This window comes from Chrysemys picta, chromosome 4 (assembly GCF_011386835.1).
Source record: "Chrysemys picta bellii isolate R12L10 chromosome 4, ASM1138683v2, whole genome shotgun sequence".
NCBI lineage: Eukaryota > Metazoa > Chordata > Testudines > Emydidae > Chrysemys > Chrysemys picta.
In genome coordinates, this window is record NC_088794.1 from 823,809 (window position 1) to 845,867 (window position 22,059).

Consider the following 22,059-nt stretch of genomic DNA (forward strand, 5'->3'; position numbering starts at 1 on the left):
GTCTTCCCCGAGGCCGGTGGTGTGAGTTCAGCAAAGCCATGTGTCTGCCTGAAGCAGGGAAGCTACATGAAGGCACTAGCTTGGGGCTGGCCTGGGCCTGCCCTGGGGTGGTGTGAGAGCGGACGCCAAGCCAGTGGCAGCGTGATGTGCTGTGTGTAGCCAACAAAAGCTTCGGAAAATGGGTGTTTTAAGAACCTCCCAGGTGTAGCCTTTTATTTGATTTAAAGTGAATTTAGTAAAGTGGTATTACACCACCGCGAGTTCGGCTCTACAGTAGCTACAGTTTCAAGCTCAACAGAGTGAAAGTCGCCTCTGCTGTGTGCTTCACACGGAAAGTCTAGGAACACACAAAGACCAAGGGTAGTGACCCCACAGACATTCACACGTACAAGGTCTCATCTGTTATACAAGTGTTATTAAAGTTACAGTTATACCCATTAGCATACAGAAATCCTATAGAGACCTATGCACAAGTTACAAATATAGCCATACTCACGCCCTTAACGGTATCCCTAGGGTCTGACGGCTGCCTTGCCAATTGACCAGCAGTAGAGGGATGGTTCCGGTTGGAGTTTTCCCCTAGGGAACACATTGTACCCAATTTGGGAGCCCTCGTTATCTTGTGATTCTGATACACCGACCACTCTGAGCATGTTCATGTGTTAGAAACATGTAATGCCCGGTACCTCGTAGTCAAAGTTACTCTGACGGTTAATTTTTCGTAGTATCACCCATCGGTACATCTTTTCCTTAATCTTGTAGCACAGGGTCATTCTTTGGTCACTTACTTAGATTCATAGATTCATAGATTATAGGACTGGAAGGGACCTCGAGAGGTCATCAAGTCCAGTCCCCTGCCCGCATGGCAGGACCAAATACTGTCTAGACCATCCCTGATAGACATTTATGTAACCTACTCTTAAATATCTCCAGAGACGGAGATTCCACAACCTCCCTAGGCAATTTGTTCCAGTGTTTAACCACCCTGACAGTTAGGAACTTTTTCCTAATGTCCAACCTAGACCTCCCTTGCTGCAGTTTAAACCCATTGACATAAGTTTAACCCAGTTTAAACTTATGTCAAGCATTTCTTAAGCCTATGGCCTAGTCTGGCTAAGCCAAAATCTTACAGGCCTCAGCCTGTAGGCCTCGCGTTCCAGCCCTCCTTCCTGAGATGTCTAAAGCATACGTATCCCTTCTGACTATGATCAGTCTCCTACAGCTTAACTCTCGTTAGCATACAGTGATGATACGTGACATGCCATGTTAGTCAATCATAACATCACACAATAAATGAATGATCAAAGGAACTAATTGGCTACACAGGCCTTGTTAGTAATTCCACCCGAAACCCTGATGATGTCAGAGACTTGCTGCTCTCGGATCCCTCTGGCCTCGTGGTGGAAGCTGCACCTGACACGGGCCCCGTCGTCCTGCACCGTGGGGGTGAAGGTCAGAAAAGAGACAAGGACGTTTTCTGACTGTAATTGTGCCACTCTCCAGCACTGGAGATGGGGGTGTAACAGTGGATGGTTCTCAGGTCCCTCCCCGGCCTCGCTGACCCCGTCAGTCACAATCACCATCATGTCCTCTCCATGTATCCGCTCCCACGTCACAGCCGTGTCCTCGGGGAACGTCCCCTCCATGGCGCAGCTCAGGGTCACCTCCTGTCCCAGGAGACACCCTTCCAATCCTCGTACATCTGAGATTCGGTAGCACAATTTCCTGCCTGGGGTCAGAGCGACATGCGGGGTCAGTGGGGGGCTCTGGGAGACACGTCCAGCCGGAGCTCGGGGCTGGGAACGGCAGATCCCTGAGAGCAGGAGGGTAAAACCTCCCCTGGGGATGGGCCCTGCTGCAGGGGGCTCAGTCTGTAGAGAGACCCCCCCAGGGTGTCCCTGGCTGTGTCCCTGTCCCCTCAGCCCTCCCCGGACTCTGCTGTCTGGAGAAGTGAAGGTGTCGATGGTCCCTGTTCACTTCGTTACCAGGAATCGCTGCCCCCCCACAGGGTCAGTGAGGCTCTGGGAGCTGATGTTCCCACCAGGTCTGGGTAGAAAACGCCTCCTTGCTCTGACCCCAGGTTTTTAGCCCCTCATTTATCCCTTAACCCTTTCCTTGCTGGTTCCCCCTGCCCCTTCTGTGCTGCCTCCTCCATTCACCTTCCTTTTGTGTGGATGGAATTTTAGGGCACAGCTGGTTGGCTCAGCCCCACAGCAGGTGTTTCTACCCAGACCTGGTGGGAGCATCAGCCCCAGAGACCGTTCATCCCTCAGGGACCCCGCGGGGAGCAGTGACTCCTGCTCATTCCCCATCTGACCCAGGGAGCCCCCTCACCTGTGTCCCTGGCTCTGATCTCTCTCCAGACTGGTGGGTCTCGCCGGGTCTGCTGAACCAACACTCGGACTCTGAGCTCTGGATTGTTAAATTTCTGGCTGGGGATTCTGCAGACGCTGGTAGCGCTGAACGTGAGATCCGGGTTCTGGGTGATTTCTGGGCTCTCGTCTCTCCAGCTCTCTGCCCCGTCCCAGTGCCACTGGATCCAGTGAATCCCCTTGGGGTAAAAGTTCTGTATCTGGACGGCGAACGGCACCATGTCCTGGGGCTCCCATTGCGGTAACACCTGGATCTGAGACACCTCCGGACAGGCTGATGAAAGACCGCGGGAGGGTTAGTGTGAAGAGCAGGGAATTTGATGAGGCTCATCCCAGCCTGGGATCTAACAATGTGAACTCCCTTCTCTCCCAGAGGTACATGGTGTGACGAACTGGGACTGTTCTTACTGTGGTGTGTGAATGCTGACAGGGGAGTGTGACTAGGATGGTCTGCATCGGGGGATGGGAGCCGGCCCAAGGGAACATACCTGAGCTTGTAACATGAGAACCCAGGAGGGGGTTGGAGGTCAGATGACTCCGGGGCCCGGGAAACTGAACAAAGGCTGTGGGAGGGGTCGCTGAAGCCAGAGTGCTGGAAGCAGGCTGGAGAGATGGCTGGGGGTCAGAGATGGCTCTGACCTCCCAAGGGGGGCTGGGCTGGGATGCCCTGGGACCCCAAGATGGACCTAACTGAGGGGGTCCCTGTTGTCTGTGCCTGCAAGACCTGTCTTGGACTGTATTCCTGTCATCCAAATAAACCTTCTGCTTTACTGGCTGGCTGAGAGTCATGGTGAATCGCAGGAAGCCGGGGGTGCAGGGCCCTGAGTCCCCCAATACTCCGTGACAACTGGTGGCAGCGGTGGGATCTACTGCACCCCGTGGACGGCGCTTCCTGCAGTAAGTGACTGGGGAGCAGTAAAACGAAGGGGGATTGACGGGGACCAGGCGTGCTGAAGAGTGAGAGAGAGACGGTTATTACCCCTGGGAGTGTGTGACCAGCGAGAAGGACTTTTGCAGTAACAGGGTCCCCCGGGGAGATCGCAGCGAGTGGTCCCAGGGGCGGAGGAGTCTGCAGCTCGACCCTGGCAGAGAGGTGGTGACCTCGAGAAGGGCTGGCACACTAGGGGGCCCCCTGGGAACTGTGGGGAGCTGTGAGCACACAGGCCGGTGAGTGGCCAGCAGGAAGATGTATGCCAAGCGGCTTAAGAGCGACCTGGTGGAGCTGTGCAAGCAGAGGCGGCTGCGCATTGGGAGGCTCACCAAAGAACAGCTCATTGCCCAGCTGGAGGCGGAAGATCGCGCGAATGAACTGATCCCTGTGTCTCAGGGAAGCAGCCTGGCAAATGCAGCGCAGGCACCAGTGTCTGTCCCAGCTGGGAGTGGTCAGCCGGCTGCTGAGGGCTTCCCGAGACCCCTCCTTCCTATGCCTAGGGGAAGGGTGGGGAGGAGCCCAGCAAATACCGAAGGCGCCGTGACCCCCCCGGCCAGCAGGGGATCCTCCCGGCGAAGCCCGCCGGCCAGCAGAGGAGCCTCCCGGCGACGTTCGGCATCCGGGGAGCGGAATTGGCTGGAATGGGAGAAAGAGCTAAAACTGAGAGAGCTGGAGGATCGTGAACAACAGAGACAGCATGAAGAGAGACAGCGTCAGCATGAACGGGAGGAGAAAGAGAGACAGCATCAGCATGAAGAGAGACAGAGACAGCATGAACGGGAGGAGAATGAGAGACAGCATCAGCGTGAACGGGAGGAGAAAGAGAGACAGCATCAGCGTGAACGGGAGGAGAAAGAGAGACAGAGACAGGAGAATGAGAGACAGCGTCAGCATGACCTGGAACTGGCGAGATTGAAGGGCAGCGAACCCCCGGCTGCGGTGAGTGAGGGGGGACCCAGGACTGCACGGAGCTTTGATAAGTGCATCATGGCCCCATACAAGGAGGGGGAGGACATGGATGACTTCCTGGAGGCCTTTGAGACGGCCTGCGAGCTGCACCGGGTGGATCCCGCGGACAGACTCCGGGTCCTTACCCCCTTACTGGACCCCAAATCCGTGGCATTGTACCGCCAACTGGGAGAGGCAGGGAAAGGGGACTACGAACTATTCAAAAAGGCCCTGCTACGAGAGTTTGGGCTGACTCCTGAGATGTACCGGGAAAGGTTCCGGAGTCAAGATAAAACCCCTGAGATCTCCTATTTGCAACTAGCCGTCCGCATGGAAAGATACGCCAGCAAGTGGGCTGGTGGGGCCCAGACGAAGGAGGACCTGATTAAACTGCTGGTACTGGAGCAACTGTATGGGCGGTGCCCATCCGACCTGAGGCTGTGGTTGGTGGACAGAAAGCCAGAGAACCCGCGACACGCCGGGCAGCTGGCTGATGAGTTTGTAAAGAGCCGGACAGGGGGTGGCAGGGAGGAGCCCCAAAGGAACAGGCTCGCCGCGATGCAGAGAGAGAGTCACCCTGGGACCTCCCAAAGGGGGAATATGGGGAATCCCCTCCCACGGGGAAGGCCCAGCATCAGGGACAACCGACCGGCTCGAGGGGACCCACGGGACCTGAGCTGCTATTACTGCGGCCGAAGAGGCCACGTTCGGGCCCAGTGCCCCAAGCTCAAGGACAGACTGAGCAGACCGAACCCGCATAGGGTTAACTTGGTAGAGGCCCAGACGGACGAGGGGCAGGCTTCTCACGCAAGAGGGGCTGGCAGCTTATCAACTGCTCAAGAGAGAGAAGGGCCCCAGGCCAGCTCCTCTAGGGGGCTGGATGCCCCAGACTCAGGGTTTTTGGTTTATACGGTGGGCGCGGGGCTGTCCCTCCGGAGAGAGTACCTTGTTCCCCTGGAGGTGGATGGGAGGAAGGTCAATGGATACTGGGATACGGGCGCAGAGGTGACGCTGGCCCGGCCCGAGGTGGTGGCCCCAGATCAGGTGGTGCCCAACTCCTACCTGACCCTGACGGGGGTGGGCGGAACACCAGTCAAAGTGCCCGTGGCAAGGGTACACCTGAAGTGGGGGGCCAAGGAGGGCCCCAAGGATGTGGGGGTACACCCGTATTTGCCCACTGAGATATTGATGGGGGGGGACCTGGAGAACTGGCCAAGCAACCCCCAAAAGGCACTGGTTGTGACCCGCAGTCAGAGCCGGCGAGGGGCCCTGCGCCCTGGCCTTGGGGGGGGTGCCTTGCCTGAGGCGCAGGACCCTAACCTGGTGGGGAGGGAACGCCCAGGGACGCGGCTCAGGGAGGCTGCAGCTTCGGACCCAGCGGGCGAGAAAGAGCAGGTGGCCATCCCTGTCCCAGCTGCTGAGTTCCAGGCCGAGTTACAGAGAGATCCCTCCTTGCGGAAGATAAGGGACCTGGCCGACCTCAATGCGGTACAGACCCTGGAACGAGGTGGCCGGAAAAGGTTCCTGTGGGAGAAGGGGTTCCTGTACCGAGAATGGGCTCCCCCAGGGAAAATGGAGTCAGGGGGGATCAGGAGGCAGCTGGTGGTACCCCAGAAGTATCGCCGCCAGCTGCTGTGCCGGGCCCATGATATTCCCCTCTCAGGGCACCAGGGAACCTGGCGTACCCAGCAGAGGCTGCTACGGAGCTTTTACTGGCCTGGGGTCTTTGTTACTGTCCGACAGTACTGCGGATCCTGTGACCCCTGTCAGAGGGGGAGGAAGGCCTGGGACAAGGGGAAAACAGCTTTAGGACCCTTGCCCAGCATAAAGGATCCTTTCCAGAGGGTGGCCAAGGTTAAAAAGGCGGCTCTAAACCAAGAGAGCCCAAAGCACAGACCTCCAGACTGGAGCGCTGGGAGAAGACCACAGCCCAGTTGGAACCCCAGAGGTATGGGGGTGGGAAAAGGGCACAGGCCGCATAAACCTTCCCACATGCGAACTGCGAGTGCCATCAAGCACCCCCGAACTAAGGGGGGGCGTGGAACGGAAGGGGCCTGGTGTAACTCCCACCAAGGAACTGGAGGGATGCGGGGGCATCCATGGGAACGGGGGTAGGTTCGAACTTCCCCGGGTCACTGGCTAAAGTGACCCTGCTCAGTTCGGTCTCGAAGGGGGGAGAGATGTGACGAACTGGGACTGTTCTTACTGTGGTGTGTGAATGCTGACAGGGGAGTGTGACTAGGATGGTCTGCATCGGGGGATGGGAGCCGGCCCAAGGGAACATACCTGAGCTTGTAACATGAGAACCCAGGAGGGGGTTGGAGGTCAGATGACTCCGGGGCCCGGGAAACTGAACAAAGGCTGTGGGAGGGGTCGCTGAAGCCAGAGTGCTGGAAGCAGGCTGGAGAGATGGCTGGGGGTCAGAGATGGCTCTGACCTCCCAAGGGGGGCTGGGCTGGGATGCCCTGGGACCCCAAGATGGACCTAACTGAGGGGGTCCCTGTTGTCTGTGCCTGCAAGACCTGTCTTGGACTGTATTCCTGTCATCCAAATAAACCTTCTGCTTTACTGGCTGGCTGAGAGTCATGGTGAATCGCAGGAAGCCGGGGGTGCAGGGCCCTGAGTCCCCCAATACTCCGTGACACATGGCAACAGTGGGTGTTGAACAGCAGGGGGAGGACGGGGGGGGGGGGGCGTGTGTGTATGGGAATACTCACTCCTGCTGCTCTGCAGGCCCCTAGGTCAGTGTTCTGCATTGCAAGGCTCGGGAGCCAGTGGCAGCTCCCATCAACCCTAAGTGCGGCTCCCTAAGTTCCCTCTAAGAGAAAGGCCCCTTCCCCCGGAGCTCCGTGCTGCCTGTCGGCAGGGGGGAGAGAGGCCCCTTCCCTGAAGCTAGCTGCTGACGGCAGGGAGAGGGCTTGGGGGAGTCCTCTGTCCCCAGCCCTGGGGCAGCCTGCCTGCACCCCAAACTGCTCATCCCCGGCCCCACCCCAGAGCCCGCACCCCCAGCCAGAGCCCTCATCTCCTCCACATCCCAGCCCTCTGCCCCAGCCCGGAGCCCCTCCTGCACCCTGCACCCTTCATCCCAGGCCCCACCCTGCAGCCCTCACCCCTGCATCCTACACATTGGCCCTCACACTGAAGGTTTTTTGCCAAAGTGGCCTCCACTTTAAAAATAGTGAAGAGCACTGCCTGAGAGCATCCGAAGAAGTGGGCTGTAGTCCACGAAAGCTTATGCTCTAATAAATTTGTTAGTCTCTAAGGTGCCACAAGTCCTCCTGTTCTTTTTGCCTGAGAGTGTAGTTCCCAAACTGTGGGTCAGGACCCCAAATGGGGTCGGACCATCCCGCAGGTGGGTTGCGGGTCCAAGGGACCCGATTCAGCCTGTGAGATGACGCCGTGCGCCCCCGACCGTGTCCAGCCCTGCTCCATGAATGCCGCCCCAACAGGGCATCACTCTGCTCTACAGGGCTCCTCGCAGCCTGACCTCACACACGGTGCAGCGAGGTCGTGCTGTGCGCAGCTCAATGGTGTCTGGGTCCCGGGAGGAAATAGGTCATTGAAATGGGGTCAAGCCAGCAAAGAGTTTGGAGTCACCCTGGCTCCAGCACACATTGGTTGATGCTGGGGTGCAAACTGGCTGCTCTCCTCCACCCTCCTGCCCTGCTTTTCCCCACCCGTTTCCTTTGGGACAGGGTCCCAGAGACACTGTCCTGGGAAAAGGCAGTTGGGCCCTGCCTCACCGGGGAGGGTGGTGGATAAACCCCTCTGTCTCCTCAGCTGCTGCTGGCAGTAGCAGGGGCTTTCACACATAAGTGAGCCCACCAGGCCAGAGCTCTCCCCTTTCCTTTGCTGCCCTTGCTCTTTGCAGGAGCCTTTCCTGGTGCAGGCCAGCCCCTGTGCCGCCTGCTGCTCCGGGCTGCCCCCGCGCCCTGTTGTCTACCTACCCTGCAGGGGGGTTAGCTGAAGTCTCAGGAGGTGCAGGGGGAGGGTTTGGAAGTTTTCCCATTTTGCCTGGCCTGGGAACTGCTGCATTAAATACTTTGTCCTGGGTTCCCCCCACCTCCTTGTCAGCATGCTCCGAACTAAGGGGAACGGCTGGAGTACGTGCAGTGGCTCTGAGCAGGTAGCACACACCTGCCAAAGGGGGAACGATCAAAGGGTTTTTCCCGCTTGTTTTCATGCGGGAAATGCAGACTCTGCCAATGGAGATCTGTTAGACAGTCACCTCTTCCTAGGCCAGGAAACCGGATTCACTGGGACGGTGACGTTTGCTCAGACCATTGAACCCTTTGCTAACCCCCCCATGCTATGCTGGTGGGAATCCCAGATCTCCAGTCAGAGCATTCCAGCTGAGTGCTGCCCAGCGGGGATCTGGGGTACCCAGTTATTAATCAGGGCAGTCTCGCCTACAGGGGCCACCATTCAAGCACCCCCACACACACACCCCTCCTTGCCAGGCCCAGCAGCAGAGAGACCAAGGACGGAAGGGGGCACAGAGCTCCCCTCTCACTCTGAGAGCACGTCCCTCCTTCGGGGTGCAGGACACCCTGGGGCCCTCATTGGCTCTGTCCCAGGCATCCCCCTGCGGCTAGAGGAGGGGGATCTGTGAGACACATCACAGCCCTGGGGACACTCACCCCACGGCCGGATCTCCCCGGACTCTCGCTGCTCTCGGATCCCTCTGGCCTCGTGGTGGAAGCTGCACCTGACCCGCGCCCCGTCGTCCTGCACCGTGGGGGTGAAGCTCAGGGAGGCCGTGAGGCAGGTCCCTGATCTCTCCTGTGTCGCTCTCCAGCGCTGGGGCTGCGGGTGTAACAGCAGCTGGTGCTCAGGCCCCTCCCCGGCCTCACTGACCCCATCAGTCCCAATCACCGTCCTGTCCTGTCCGTGTATCCGCTCCCACGTCACAGCCGTGTCCTTCGGGAACTTCCCCCCCATGGCGTAGCTCAGGGTCATCTCCTGTCCCAGGCGACACCACACTGGCCCCAGCACCTCAGAGATGGAGTAGGGGGCTCCCATGCCTGGGGTCAGAGCGACAAACGGGGTCAGTGGGGGGGGGGGGGTGGTGTCTGGGAGATGCGTCCGGCCGGAGCTTGGGGCTGGGAACGGATCCCTGAGAGCAGGAGGGTCAAACCTCCCGTGGGGATGGACCCTGCTGCAGGGGACTCAGTCTGTAGGTAGGTCTGTTGAGGAACAGCTAAGACTGAAGCCCTAAAAGGGAATAAAGCACCTCACAAACAATGCAACTGGCAAAACTGCTGAAAAGGCTTTTTAATGACTGAGGAGTTTGGTGCTAAACTTTGAGTAAAAAGAGACACTGAAAACCCATGTTTGGGAAGGATAGGAATACAGTGACATTGGGGCACTTTGTTCTCCATAACTTTCCTATTCAAAGAAGAACAATAGAGGTTACATTAATGAACAGTACAGGATGCTACAAGCAGCGCCGGCTTTAGGAAGTGCAGGGCCTGATTCGAACAGTACTCACCGGGCGGCGCTCTGGGTCTTCAGCAGCACTTCGGCGGCGGGTCCTTCACCCACTCCAGGTCTTTGGCGGCACTGAAAGACCCACCGCCGAAGTGCCGCCAAAGACTCGGAGCGCCGCCCGGTGAGTTAAAAAAAGGGATTCTCGGCCAGGGATTCTGGGCGCGGGGCCTGATTTGGGAGAAGCGGGGGAATCGGCCTAAAGCCGGCCCTGCTACATGTGTATGAACCATGGCACCGAAAGACAGCAAATGGGAAAAGTACAGGCTGTGTTGTGTTAGGTTAATGTGAATAGTTTCTGACAGTGTCTGTGGAATGGCACAAGGGACAGCTGACGTAATGGTAGCAATTTATACTAGCGCACAAAGAAGAAAAACAACTTGTGACAGTTTGGGGTCAAGGTGTAATTGGAAAGGAATAAAAACCCAAGTGGACAAGGGCCCAAGTTGGAGAACACCAGCGCAGAGACTGAGACGACCTTCAGGAAGTGGAGGGCTTCCCGGTACCCCAGAACTTGGTACATGGGCACCTACCTGCTCCGTCTCATTTAGTTTATCTATCATCTGCATCTGATCAGAAACTATAAATAGCAACGATCCTGTCTGAAAATCTATGAAGGTGAAAAATTGATTAAGCCTAAATTGGGTGGATGTGTGCCTCAGTTTCCCACTAGGCCACTCCAGGCCCCACAATCGCTGGGGGTGACCCCATGGCTACATCACTGTCACCTCAACCTGAGCCACATGCTCTGCTCCCATTGAGACGATACAACCCCCCCCCACCCCCAGTGTAAATGGAATCGGCGTTAGTTACCTTTCTTGAGGCGCTTCCAGCAGTAGACAGAGTATATCAAACAACAAATGACAATCACTCCGACTAGGACTCCAGATACAATTAAGCCTGTGTCAACTGGCCTCACTGCACCATGAAAGAGAAGAAGAATCAGGCTGCGGTACCAGCATCAGACCCAGGGGCACCAGAACCGGGGTGGGGGGTGGGAGGGGAAATGGCCCGCCCACTTTTCAACATGGATGCAGCCTGGGGGGCAGGGGGCTGCATTGCCCCCAGACAGCAAGCCTCAGACAGGCACGGAGCAGAAGCAGCAGGGGTTCTGCTTCGTGGTGGGGGAGCTGATACAGTGAGGGGGCTTCCCAGTGGGGGGGCCGAGATGGGCCTTAGCCCCCCCAGCCCCATCGCCACAAGGCCCCAGCCCTGCTCCTCCTCTTCCCCCCAAGGCTCCGCCCTGGCCAGGCTGGAAGCCGGAGCCGGGCAGTAGTAGGAGCCACCCGGGGAGCCTGGGTCACTGTGGAAGCCCCGGACCCTCCTCCTGCCCTGGGCGGTACCCCCGGGGGTGGGGACAAGGGCCGGGGGCTGCTCTCGGGCAGGTGCAGGGTCTGGGGCTCCCCACAGTGACCCAGGCTCCCTGGGCGGCTCCTACTACTGCCCAGGGAAGAGGAGGAGCAGGGGCGTGGCCATGGGGAGAGGAGAAGCCAGGTGGGGCCACAGAGGGGGTGGAGACAGCTGGGGCCTCGTGCCCCCGCCCATGTACTGAGGTTCTGGTACTGTTGATCAGACCCCCCATGTGCCTGGCTGTGACGGGCCCCCTCCCCCAGTAAGTGGGCGCCGGAGATACCAGGGAGACGATATCCTCCCCCCCACTCACCCATCTTACCTCTACTGCCCTAGGGCCCCTGCAGCCCCAAGGGGTCCACCCACCTCCCCCAATATTGACCCTATTGTACCAGCCACTACAGCCCTGAGGGGCCCCAGCATTTTCCCCTCCCCCCAAACATTATCTGCTCTTGTGCGTGCGGTCCCCTCTTTAGCTCACTCTCTGGTCCCACAGCCCCAGGAATCTCTCCCCTCTGATGGGAGCTGGGCACTGGGGTGTGATGAGGGAAGAGTCTCCCCTGAGCAGTGACCGATCGGGGTGAGGGGTCCCCAAGGGAACCATTCCCCCTGCACAGACGCTTACATGTGATTATCAGAGCAAACTCCTCCTGCAGGGGTTGAACCAGAGACGCGTGGCTGACGCGGCAGGTTAAGATGCTGCCTTTGTCCCAATCCATGGGGGTGAAGGTGTAGGTCAGGGTGAGGTTAAAGGTCTGTGACGGAGCAGGGAGCAGGGCAGATTTGACCTGGGAATGTTGCAGGGGGGTTGCAGTGGGGATGTGGGACTTCCCTTGAAGGGAGCTACCTGAGCTGTAACCTGAGCCAGGAACGGGGGTGGGGAGAATTAACACCTTCTGCCCGGGAGACTGAACAAAGGAGAGGAGCAGCGGGAGGGGCTGGGAGTTTTAGTTTCGGTTGGGGCTGGGTGGTGCAACGCAGGGAACCCCAAGCTGGGGTCTAAGCTCCCTGAACCTCCCAGAGGGACCTAATTGAGGGGGGGGTCTGGTCGTACCTACACGCTCTGCTTGAGACTGTGTTCCTGTCCTTAAATAAACCTTCTGCTTTACTGGCTGGCTGAGAGTCGCAGTGAATCTCGGGAAGAGGGGTGCAGGGCCCTAACTCCCCCACAATCCGCAACAACTGGTGGCAGCGACGGGATCTACTGCACCCCGTGGACGGCGCTTCCTGCAGTAAGTGACTGGGGAGCAGTAAAACGAAGGGGGATTGACGGGGACCAGGCCTGCTGAAGAGTGGGAGAGAGACGGTTATTACCCCTGGGAGTGTGTGACCAGCGAGAAGGACTTTTGCAGTAACAGGGTCCCCCGTGGGATCGCAGCGAGTGGTCCCAGGGGCGGAGGAGTCTGCAGCTCGACCCTGGCAGAGAGGTGGTGACCTCGAGAAGGGCTGGCACACTAGGGGTCCCCCTGGGAACTGTGGGGAGCTGTGAGCACACAGGCCGGTGAGTGGCCAGCAGGAAGATGTATGCCAAGCGGCTTAAGAGCGACCTGGTGGAGCTGTGCAAGCAGAGGCGGCTGCGCATTGGGAGGCTCACCAAAGAACAGCTCATCGCCCAGCTGGAGGCGGAAGATCGCGCGAATGAACTGATCCCTGTGTCTCAGGGAAGCAGCCTGGCAAATGCAGCGCAGGCACCAGTGTCTGTCCCAGCTGGGAGTGGTCAGCCGGCTGCTGAGGGCTTCCCGAGACCCCTCCTTCCTATGCCTAGGGGAAGGGTGGGGAGGAGCCCAGCAAATACCGAAGGCGCCGTGACCCCCCCAGCCAGCAGGGGGTCCCCCCGGCGAAGCCCGCCGGCCAGCAGAGGAGCCTCCCGGCGACGTTCGGCATCCGGGGAGCGGAATTGGCTGGAATGGGAGAAAGAGCTAAAACTGAGGGAGCTGGAGGATCGTGAACAACAGAGACAGCATGAAGAGAGACAGCATCAGCGTGAACGGGAGGAGAATGAGAGACAAAGACAGCATGAACTGGAACTGGCGAGACTGAGGGGCAGCGAACCCCCGGCTGCGGTGAGTGAGGGGGGACCCAGGACTGCACGGAGCTTTGATAAGTGCATCATGGCCCCATACAAGGAGGGGGAGGACATGGATGACTTCCTGGAGGCCTTTGAGACGGCCTGCGAGCTGCACCGGGTGGATCCCGCGGACAGACTCCGGGTCCTTACCCCCTTACTGGACCCCAAATCCGTGGCATTGTACCGCCAACTGGGAGAGGCAGAGAAAGGGGACTACGAACTATTCAAAAGGGCCCTGCTACGAGAGTTTGGGCTGACTCCTGAGATGTACCGGGAAAGGTTCTGGGGTCAAGATAAAACCCCTGAGATCTCATATTTGCAACTAGCCGTCCGCATGGAAAGATACGCCAGCAAGTGGGCTGGTGGGGCCCAGACGAAGGAGGACCTGATTAAACTGCTGGTACTGGAGCAACTGTATGAGCGGTGCCCATCCGACCTGAGGCTGTGGTTGGTGGACAGAAAGCCAGAGAACCCGCGACACGCCGGGCAGCTGGCTGATGAGTTTGTAAAGAGCCGGTCAGGGGGTGGCAGGGAGGAGCCCCAAAGGAACAGGCCCGCCGCGATGCAGAGAGAGAGTCACCCTGGGACCTCCCAAAGGGGGAATATGGGGAATCCCCTCCCACGGGGAAGGCCCAGCATCAGGGACAACCGACCGGCTCGAGGGGACCCACGGGACCTGAGCTGCTATTACTGCGGCCGAAGAGGCCACGTTCGGGCCCAGTGCCCCAAGCTCAAGGACAGACTGAGCAGACCGAACCCGCACCGGGTTAACTTGGTAGAGGCCCAGACGGACGAGGGGCAGGCTTCCCACGCAAGAGGGGCTGGCAGCTTATCAACTGCTCAAGAGAGAGAAGGGCCCCCGGCCAGCTTCTCTGGGGGGCCAGATGCTCCGGATTCAAAGTTCTCCGTTTACAGGGTTGGCGCGGGGCTGTCCCTGCGGAGCGAGTGCCTTGTTCCCCTGGAGGTGGATGGGAAGAAAGTTTATGGATACTGGGACACGGGCGCAGAGGTGACACTGGCCCGGCCCGAGGTGGTGGCCCCAGATCGGCTGGTGCCCAACACCTTCCTGACCCTGACCGGGGTGGGCGGGACCCCATTCAAGGTTCCCGTAGCGAGGGTACACCTGAAATGGGGGGCCAAGGAGGGCCCCAAGGACGTGGGAGTGCACCACCATTTGCCCACTGAGGTGTTGATGGGGGGGGACCTAGAGGACTGGCCAAGCAGCCCCCAGACCGCCTTAGTCGTGACCCGTAGCCAGAGCCGGCGAGGGGCACTACGCCCTGACCTTGGGAAGGATGTCCCACCGGAGGCACCGAACCCTTCCCGGGTGGGGAGGGAACACCCAAGGACAGGCCGCGGGGTGGCTGGGGCTTCCGACCCAGCCGACGAGAGGGAGCAGGTCCCCATCCCTTCCTCAGCCGCCGAGTTCCAGGCCGAGTTGCAGAAGGACCCCTCCCTGCGGAAGCTAAGGGGCCTGGCTGACCTCAGTGTGGGACAGACCATGAGGAGAGGATGCAAGGAGAGGTTCCTGTGGGAGAAGGGGTTCCTCTACCGAGAGTGGGCTCCCCCGGGGGAAGTGGAGTCGTGGGGGATCAGGAGGCAGCTGGTGGTTCCCCAGAAGTTTCGCCACAAGCTACTGTACCTGGCCCATGACATCCCTCTCGCAGGGCACCAGGGGATCCGGCGCACCAGGCAGAGGCTGCTACAGAACTTTTACTGGCCCGGGGTCTTCACCAACGTCCGGCAGTACTGCCGATCCTGTGACCCCTGCCAGAGGGTGGGGAAGGCCCGGGACAAGGGGAAGGCAGCATTGAGACCTTTGCCCATCATAGAGGAGCCTTTCCAGAAGGTGGCCATGGACATAGTGGGACCTCTCAGCAAGACGACCCGGTCTGGGAAGAAATACATCCTGGTGGTGGTAGATTTCGCCACCCGCTACCCCGAGGCAGTGCCCTTATCGTCCATTGAAGCAGACACTGTGGCGGATGCGCTGCTGACCATTTTCAGCCGAGTGGGGTTCCCCAAGGAAGTCTTGACGGACCAAGGGTCCAACTTCATGTCGGCCCTACTCCGGTGCTTGTGGGAGAGATGTGGGGTCCGGCACAACTGGGCCTCAGCATATCACCCCCAATCCAACGGGCTGGTGGAGAGGTTCAATGGGACGCTAAAAATGATGCTGAAAACATTTATGAATCAGCACCCGCAGGACTGGGACAAGTACTTACCTCACCTGCTGTTTGCGTACAGGGAGGTACCCCAGGAGTCTACCGGGTTTTCGCCTTTCGAACTGCTATATGGAAGGCGGGTAAGGGGGCCCCTGGACCTGATGAGAGACGAATGGGAGGGGAAGGCCACTCCTGACGGAGAGTCGGTGGTGGAGTATGTCCTGACCTTCCGGGAACGACTTGCCGAGCTCATGGGCCTGGCCAGGGAGAATCTGGCCAGAGCCCAGAGGAAGCAGAAGGTCTGGTATGACCGCACAGCACGGGCCCGCGCCTTCGCCACTGGGGATCAGGTGATGGTCCTCATCCCCGTGAGGAAAAACAAACTCCAGGCCGCCTGGGAAGGGCCCTTCAAGGTTGTCAAGCAACTAAACGAGGTAAACTATGTGGTGGAGCTGTCGAACCGGGCACACCACCACCGGGTGTACCATGTGAATATGATGAAGCCATATTATGACAGGGGGAATATGGTGTTGGCCGTGTGTGGACAGTGGGAGGGGCAGGGAGATGACCCTTTAGTAGATCTATTCCCTGGGACAAGAGTTGGCTTCCCCCTGGAAGCAATTCCCCTCTCTGATCGGCTAACCCCTGCCCAGCGAGCTGAGATCGGAGGGGTGCTGCATCTGTACCAGCAGCTGTTTTCCAACCAGCCTGGACGCACTAATCTGACTGTCCACCGGGTGCAGACAGGATCGCACCCGCCTATAAAATGCTCCCCCTTCCGAGCCACAGGGAAAACTGCTCAGGACCTGGAAAGAGAGGTCAATGACATGCTGGCTTTGGGGGTGATCCAGCCGTCTTCCAGCCCTTGGGCCTCGCCGGTGGTGCTGGTCCCCAAAAAGGACGGGTCGATCCGGTTCTGTGTGGACTATCGGAAGCTCAATGCCATCACTGTAGCCGATGCCTACCCCATGCCCAGGCCGGACGAGCTCCTAGACAAGCTGGGAGGTGCTCGGTACCTTACCACCATGGATCTTACAAAGGGCTATTGGCAAGTGCCGCTGGATGCAGATGCCAGGCTGAAATCGGCCTTTGTCACCCCTCTGGGGCTCTATGAGTTCCTGACCCTGCCCTTCGGCCTCAAGGGAGCGCCGGCCACCTTCCAGCGCCTGGTGGATCAGCTACTGAGGGGGATGGAGAGTTTTGCCGTGGCGTATATCGATGACATCTGTGTCTTTAGCCAGACCTGGGAGGACCACATATCCCAGGTTAGACAAGTGCTGGACCGACTCCAGAAGGCTGGGCTGACCGTAAAACCGGAGAAGTGCAAGGTGGGGATGGCTGAGGTATCCTACCTAGGCCACCGGGTGGGAAGCGGCTGCCTAAAGCCGGAACCAGCCAAAGTGGAGGTGATCAGAGACTGGCCCGCTCCTCAAACCAAAAAGCAGGTCCAAGCCTTTATTGGGATGGCAGGGTACTATCGGAGGTTCGTGCCCCACTTTAGCGCCATAGCCGCCCCCATCACTGAGCTGTGCAAGAAGGGGAAGCCAGACAAAGTGGTCTGGACCGAGGAGTGCCAGGAGGCTCTCCGGGCGCTGAAGGAGGCTCTGGTCAGTGGCCCAGTTCTGGCAAACCCAGACTTTGACAAGCCCTTTATGGTGTTCACCGACGCCTCAGACACAGGACTGGGGGCGGTGTTAATGCAGGAGGATGAAAAGGGGGAGAGACACCCCATCGTGTACCTGAGCAAGAAGTTACTACCCCGGGAGCAGAACTACGCGGCCATCGAGAAGGAATGCCTGGCCATGGTGTGGGCCCTCAAGAAACTAGAGCCATATCTCTTTGGGCGTCACTTCACCGTGCACACCGACCACTCTCCCCTGACCTGGCTGCACCAGATGAAAGGAGCCAACGCCAAGCTCCTGAGATGGAGCCTGCTCCTGCAGGATTATGACATGGACGTGGTCCATGTGAAGGGACGTGACAACCTGATAGCGGACGCGTTGTCCCGGAGAGGGAGCCCTGAACTTCCCCAGGTCACTGGTCAGAGTGACCCCGCTCAGTTCAGTCTCGAAGGGGGGAGAGATGTGACGGAGCAGGGAGCAGGGCAGATTTGACCTGGGAATGTTGCAGGGGGGTTGCAGTGGGGATGTGGGACTTCCCTTGAAGGGAGCTACCTGAGCTGTAACCTGAGCCAGGAACGGGGGTGGGGAGAATTAACACCTTCTGCCCGGGAGACTGAACAAAGGAGAGGAGCAGCGGGAGGGGCTGGGAGTTTTAGTTTCGGTTGGGGCTGGGTGGTGCAACGCAGGGAACCCCAAGCTGGGGTCTAAGCTCCCTGAACCTCCCAGAGGGACCTAATTGAGGGGGGGGTCTGGTCGTACCTACACGCTCTGCTTGAGACTGTGTTCCTGTCCTTAAATAAACCTTCTGCTTTACTGGCTGGCTGAGAGTCGCAGTGAATCTCGGGAAGAGGGGTGCAGGGCCCTAACTCCCCCACAATCCGCAACAAGGTCCCGTCCAGGTTCCTCTGCAGGGGAGAATATGTGGATTCAGGCCGAACCCGCCCGTCTCTCAGCCACGTGACGGCGATGTCCCTGGGGTAGAATCCCCACACGTGGCAGGGGAAGGAGGTCTCTCTAAATATAATTCCCAATCGCTGGGGGACGATGATCCTCGGAGCGGCTGGAAATAAGGGAGAGAGGCAGAGTTGGAATCTGATGCACCGAGAGGCAAACGGCCCTGGTCGGTCTGAGCTCCCTGGGATCCTGCAGGAGCGAAAGGCCCGTTTGCCTGGCTGGGCCAAGGACATGTTTGTGTGGTCCCAACTGATCCAGTCCTGTAGGGGATAGCCAGGGAACTGGTCCTGCCCCATAGCTCCTTCTCCGCCCTGGTCAGTCTGGCCTCAGCAGCTCCCCCCTGCTCCCCACATGCTGCTGGCTCTGCCCACAAACGCCAGGGAGCTGCTGGCTATTCCAGGTCACTCGCCAGAGCCGTAACTAGGTATTTTTGCGCCCGAGGCAAGAATATAAATTTGCGCCCCCCCCCAGGGCCGGCTCTTCGGCGTCAATTCAGCAGCGGGTCCCTCAGTCCCTCTCGGAGGGAAGGCCCTGCCGCCGAATTGCCGCCAAAGAATGAATGAGGGGGCGGTGGTAGAGCCTGTGATTTTGGGGGGTCAATTCATGATTTTTGACTGCTTGGGCTGGTAATGGTGCTTCCAAGATGGTCTTTGGTTCCAGTCCAGTTCCAATCCCGAGAGCGACTCACAGGTTAAAGGAGGAGGGAGGTGCTGGATATCAGCAGCGGCCACTAGGGATCAGCAGGTGTCCTGAGAATGCTGGGAGTTCAGGTCTGCAGGACAGGATTACTCTCCTTCTGGTGACTGGGACAGAGATGTGCTGACCATGGAACCCTAACTTCCTTCTGACCATGAGAGGTCTGGCCCCTGCCCTATCTCCCCCGCCGCCATCTGAAGAGAGCCCAGAGGGGCCCCACAAGGTGAAGGTAGCCAGGGGATCGCTCAGGCAAGGCAAGCCCTAGGGCCCTTTCTACACCAGCTGCTGCACAGCCCTGACCCTGGGGGTGAGGGAGATTCACTTCCCATTCGGGCCCAGGTTCCCCCTTCCATCTGGAGTGAAGCCAAGCAGTGACCCCACCTTTCTCCACCCCTCCCTTTCCTCCCCTCTGGCTGGGATAGCAGAGCTCTTATTCAGAAATGATCTCACTGAAACTCGAAGCCACATTTCCCTCCGATTCCACAGACAGACCTCCCTCACTTCCCCACCCCCATGACCTCCCTCCTTCTTTCCCTTCTCACACTGATTGGGCCCCCCTCGTGATCCCCACAGACTGCCCCAGCCATCAGAAATTCCCCCTCTCTTTTATTGTCCCTTCCCCTCACTGCAGACAGATCTGGGGCTCTGCCCGCTGTGGAATTCTCCGCTGCTTTCTGCATCCCGAAGAATGAATGAAGTGGCGGTGGTAGAGCTGCTGCCGAAGCGCCACCAATCGCGACTTTTTTTTTTTCTCCGCTGCTTTCTGCGCCCCTCGGCTTTGTGCGCCCGAGGCAAGTACCTCACTTGCCTCACCCTTGTTATGGCACTGTCACTCGCCCCTGACAGCAGCTGGCTCTCCAGAGCCCAGCAGGAAGGGGGCAGGGGGGGTAATTCTGCTGTCGGAAAGTCCTGGGGCTCCCGCCAGGCAGCGGCTGCCAGGAGGCAGCAGGGTGGGAACGAGGTTTCAGTGAAGGTCTCAGGAGCTGCCGTCCCGGAGTGTGGATCTGACCTGAGCTTTGGGGAGCTCTGGCCAGGCCTATGTCGGTTATTCCCTAGTTAATCAGCTCTGATCATTCGTGCCTCTGTGCCGAAGTGGGAATTTTCTGTGCTATTTTTATGACTCCAGTGCGTGCCTCAGTTTCCCTGGGCACTTTGCATTGCTCCCCAGTGGGCAGAGCAGGGTAAAAAGCTGCTCCGGGGGCAGAGCAGGAGACGTGAGGTGTGTGTGTCTCATAACTGGCGGGGGTGGGGGGGGGAATGGGTCATTACACGACTGGCTGAAACCAGAGGGTCACAAAGACAAAGGGAGCCCCAAGGACTGAACAGCTGACACCTGCCCCCAGGAAATCCCAGCCGGCGAGCGGGTGACCCCAGCAGGGCTCGGCGGGAGGACAATGGACGCAGGTGACAGGAGGCTGGGATAAGAACTGGCTTTGGAGACACTGCAGCTCTGCCCTGGCCCAGGACTGACAGACAAAGGGCCGGGAACAGGGAGAGGGAACCAACGTGGCTCCACAGCAGCAGGGCCCAAGGGAGCCTGGCTTGGCCAGGGTGGACTCGGGCTTCACCTTCATTTCTCTGCGCTAACCTAGGGCCGTGCAGGGCTGGGCCCAGTTCTCTAACACACCCTGCTCTGGTTTGCAAAGGCTGCTGGAGTCACTGCAAATGCTGGCTGAGGTGCATCCGTCACTGCAGGGGGACAAGTCCCTGCCAGGGTCTGGCTCAGCCGGACTCGCTGGGCAGAGCTCACGGGCTGGAGCAGGAGGGCTGCAGCCCAGGTGCTCAGTCTCGCAGGCCCTGAAGCTGCCTGGCCCATCCTTAAGGAAGGGTGGGACCCCTTAGGGGTCTGGCCCACTGAGACCTTCCGCACAGGGACTCTTTAAAAGCTGGGGGCCTAGCACCGATCCTGTGGCTCTGTGACAGTCTCTTACCCTCCCTCTGCCCCCTGGCAGGTGACACTGGAGCTAGGACCCTGGGGCATGGAGCTGTCTGACACGTGTCACGCTCACCCACACACATTCACACCTCTCCTTGCTTCACAGGCCAGCTCAGTGACTCTCAGACTTTTGTACCAGTGACCCCTTTCACACAGCAAGCCTCTGAGTGCGACCCCCCCCCAATATATTAAAAAGTGTTTTTAATTTATTGAACACCATTATAAATGCTGGAGGCAAAGCGGGGTTTGGGGTGGGGGCTGACAGCTCGCGACCCCCCAGGTAATAACCGCACGACCCCCAGTTTGAGAACCCCTGGCCACATGCCTGGCGTGATTCCAGAATCTGCTTGTCCCAATGGCGAAGCATGGAAGATAGGAACTGTTATTTGGCCCTTACCGAGCACATGGAGGGTCGTCTCGCCCTGCAGCTCCTCTCCCCCGTTCTCAATTAAACACTTGTACAGCCCCCCATCAGCCAGCGTCACGTTGGAGAGCGACAGTGAGGCGTTCCCACGCTGCAGCTCCTGCTCCGAGAGGCTTGCTCTGGGAACCTGGGAATCTCCCTTCCCCCAGTTATAGACTGCGATGCGCTGATCCCAGAAATGCCACTGAACCCGCAGGGAGCTCAGATCAATCGGCCCCCCGACGTCGAACCGGCATTTCAGCAGCACCCCAGAGCCCAGCAGGGCCTGGGAGGAGGGTTCTGTGAATATCTGCGGCTGGGAACCTGCAGGAGAGAAAGGCATCTGGGGAAACTGCAACAACTCAGGTCCCTCCTGGACGGTGTGAGAGGAGCTGGCTGGGAGAGACTTGATCTCCACGGGGGGGGGGACCAGACTCCCAACCAGGTACTGCCTGGTCTGAAGGTCCCAAATGCAGCCAGAGATCAGGCCACTGATCGCAGTCACTGGGGAAACCAAAACCAAGGGCTGTGTGTGCAGGAAAATGTGGTGGGAGAAAATCCCAAGTGAATCTTTAACATGTCAAATGCACCTAGAGCCTGGGGGCTTTTTAACATCTTGCATAGTTCCCAATAAACACACACACTGCAGGGTAACAAACCACAGCCCTCACCACAGCTCTGGGGGACGAGCAGGGCCGGTGCAAGCATATTTTGTGCCTTAGCCAAAACTTCCACCTTGCGCCCCACCCCCACTCCCCGTAACATCGGTTCATTGAGGGGCAAATCCCAATGAGCCTTTATAGACCCCAGGGGCTGCCCCCCAGACCAGGTTCCCTCCTCCCCACCCCCTGAACTCCCCTGGAGAGTGCACAGCCGCCCCGTGAGCCCTCCCCACCCCACCTTGGCCACCCCCGCCCCGAGTCCACTCACTGGCTTTGCCAGACATGGGCCGCTGCAGCAGCTCGGCAGGGAGGAGCTGCCTTCTGGGGGCTCCTGCAGCAGATGCATGTGGGCAGAGGCCCCCGTGCACCCCCCCCCCAGCTCCCCCTTCGTCACGCTCGGGCTCTGTGGCTCCCGGAAGTGTGAGCCACCGCCACCGCTACCGCTGCCCCTCCCACAGGCTCAGG

At 59.0% G+C, this 22,059-nt stretch overlaps 2 protein-coding genes across 11 annotated transcripts in view; both read right to left on the reverse strand.

Moving 5' to 3' along the window:
* Nucleotides 1–22,059, reverse strand: part of LOC122172980 (uncharacterized) — a 187,143-nt gene that overhangs the window by 104,526 nt on the left and 60,558 nt on the right. The gene's annotated exons all lie outside the window — the stretch shown is intronic.
* Nucleotides 399–21,698, reverse strand: LOC122173365 (uncharacterized). The gene is made up of 7 exons (XM_065594099.1): nt 20,927–21,698; nt 17,832–18,003; nt 11,714–11,841; nt 10,552–10,656; nt 8,892–9,275; nt 2,335–2,646; nt 399–1,729 (listed from the first exon to the last, which is right to left on the reverse strand). The coding sequence occupies exons 1-7, from the start codon at nt 21,273–21,275 to the stop codon at nt 1,311–1,313; spliced, it is 1,869 nt and encodes a 622-aa protein (XP_065450171.1). The 5' UTR covers nt 21,276–21,698; the 3' UTR covers nt 399–1,310.

Coding starts and splice junctions, on each gene's coding strand:
- LOC122173365 (XM_065594099.1), bottom strand. CDS start 21,275: ATGCCTTTCTCTCCTGCAGGTTCCCAGCCGCAGATATTCACAGAACCC. Junction 11,842..17,831: donor CAGAGGAACCTGGACGGGAC/CTTGTTGCGGAT, acceptor TCCGTCACAGAC/CTTTAACCTCACCCTGACCT. Junction 1,730..2,334: donor GATCAGAGCCAGGGACACAG/GTGAGGGGGCTC, acceptor CTCTGACCCCAG/GCAGGAAATTGTGCTACCGA.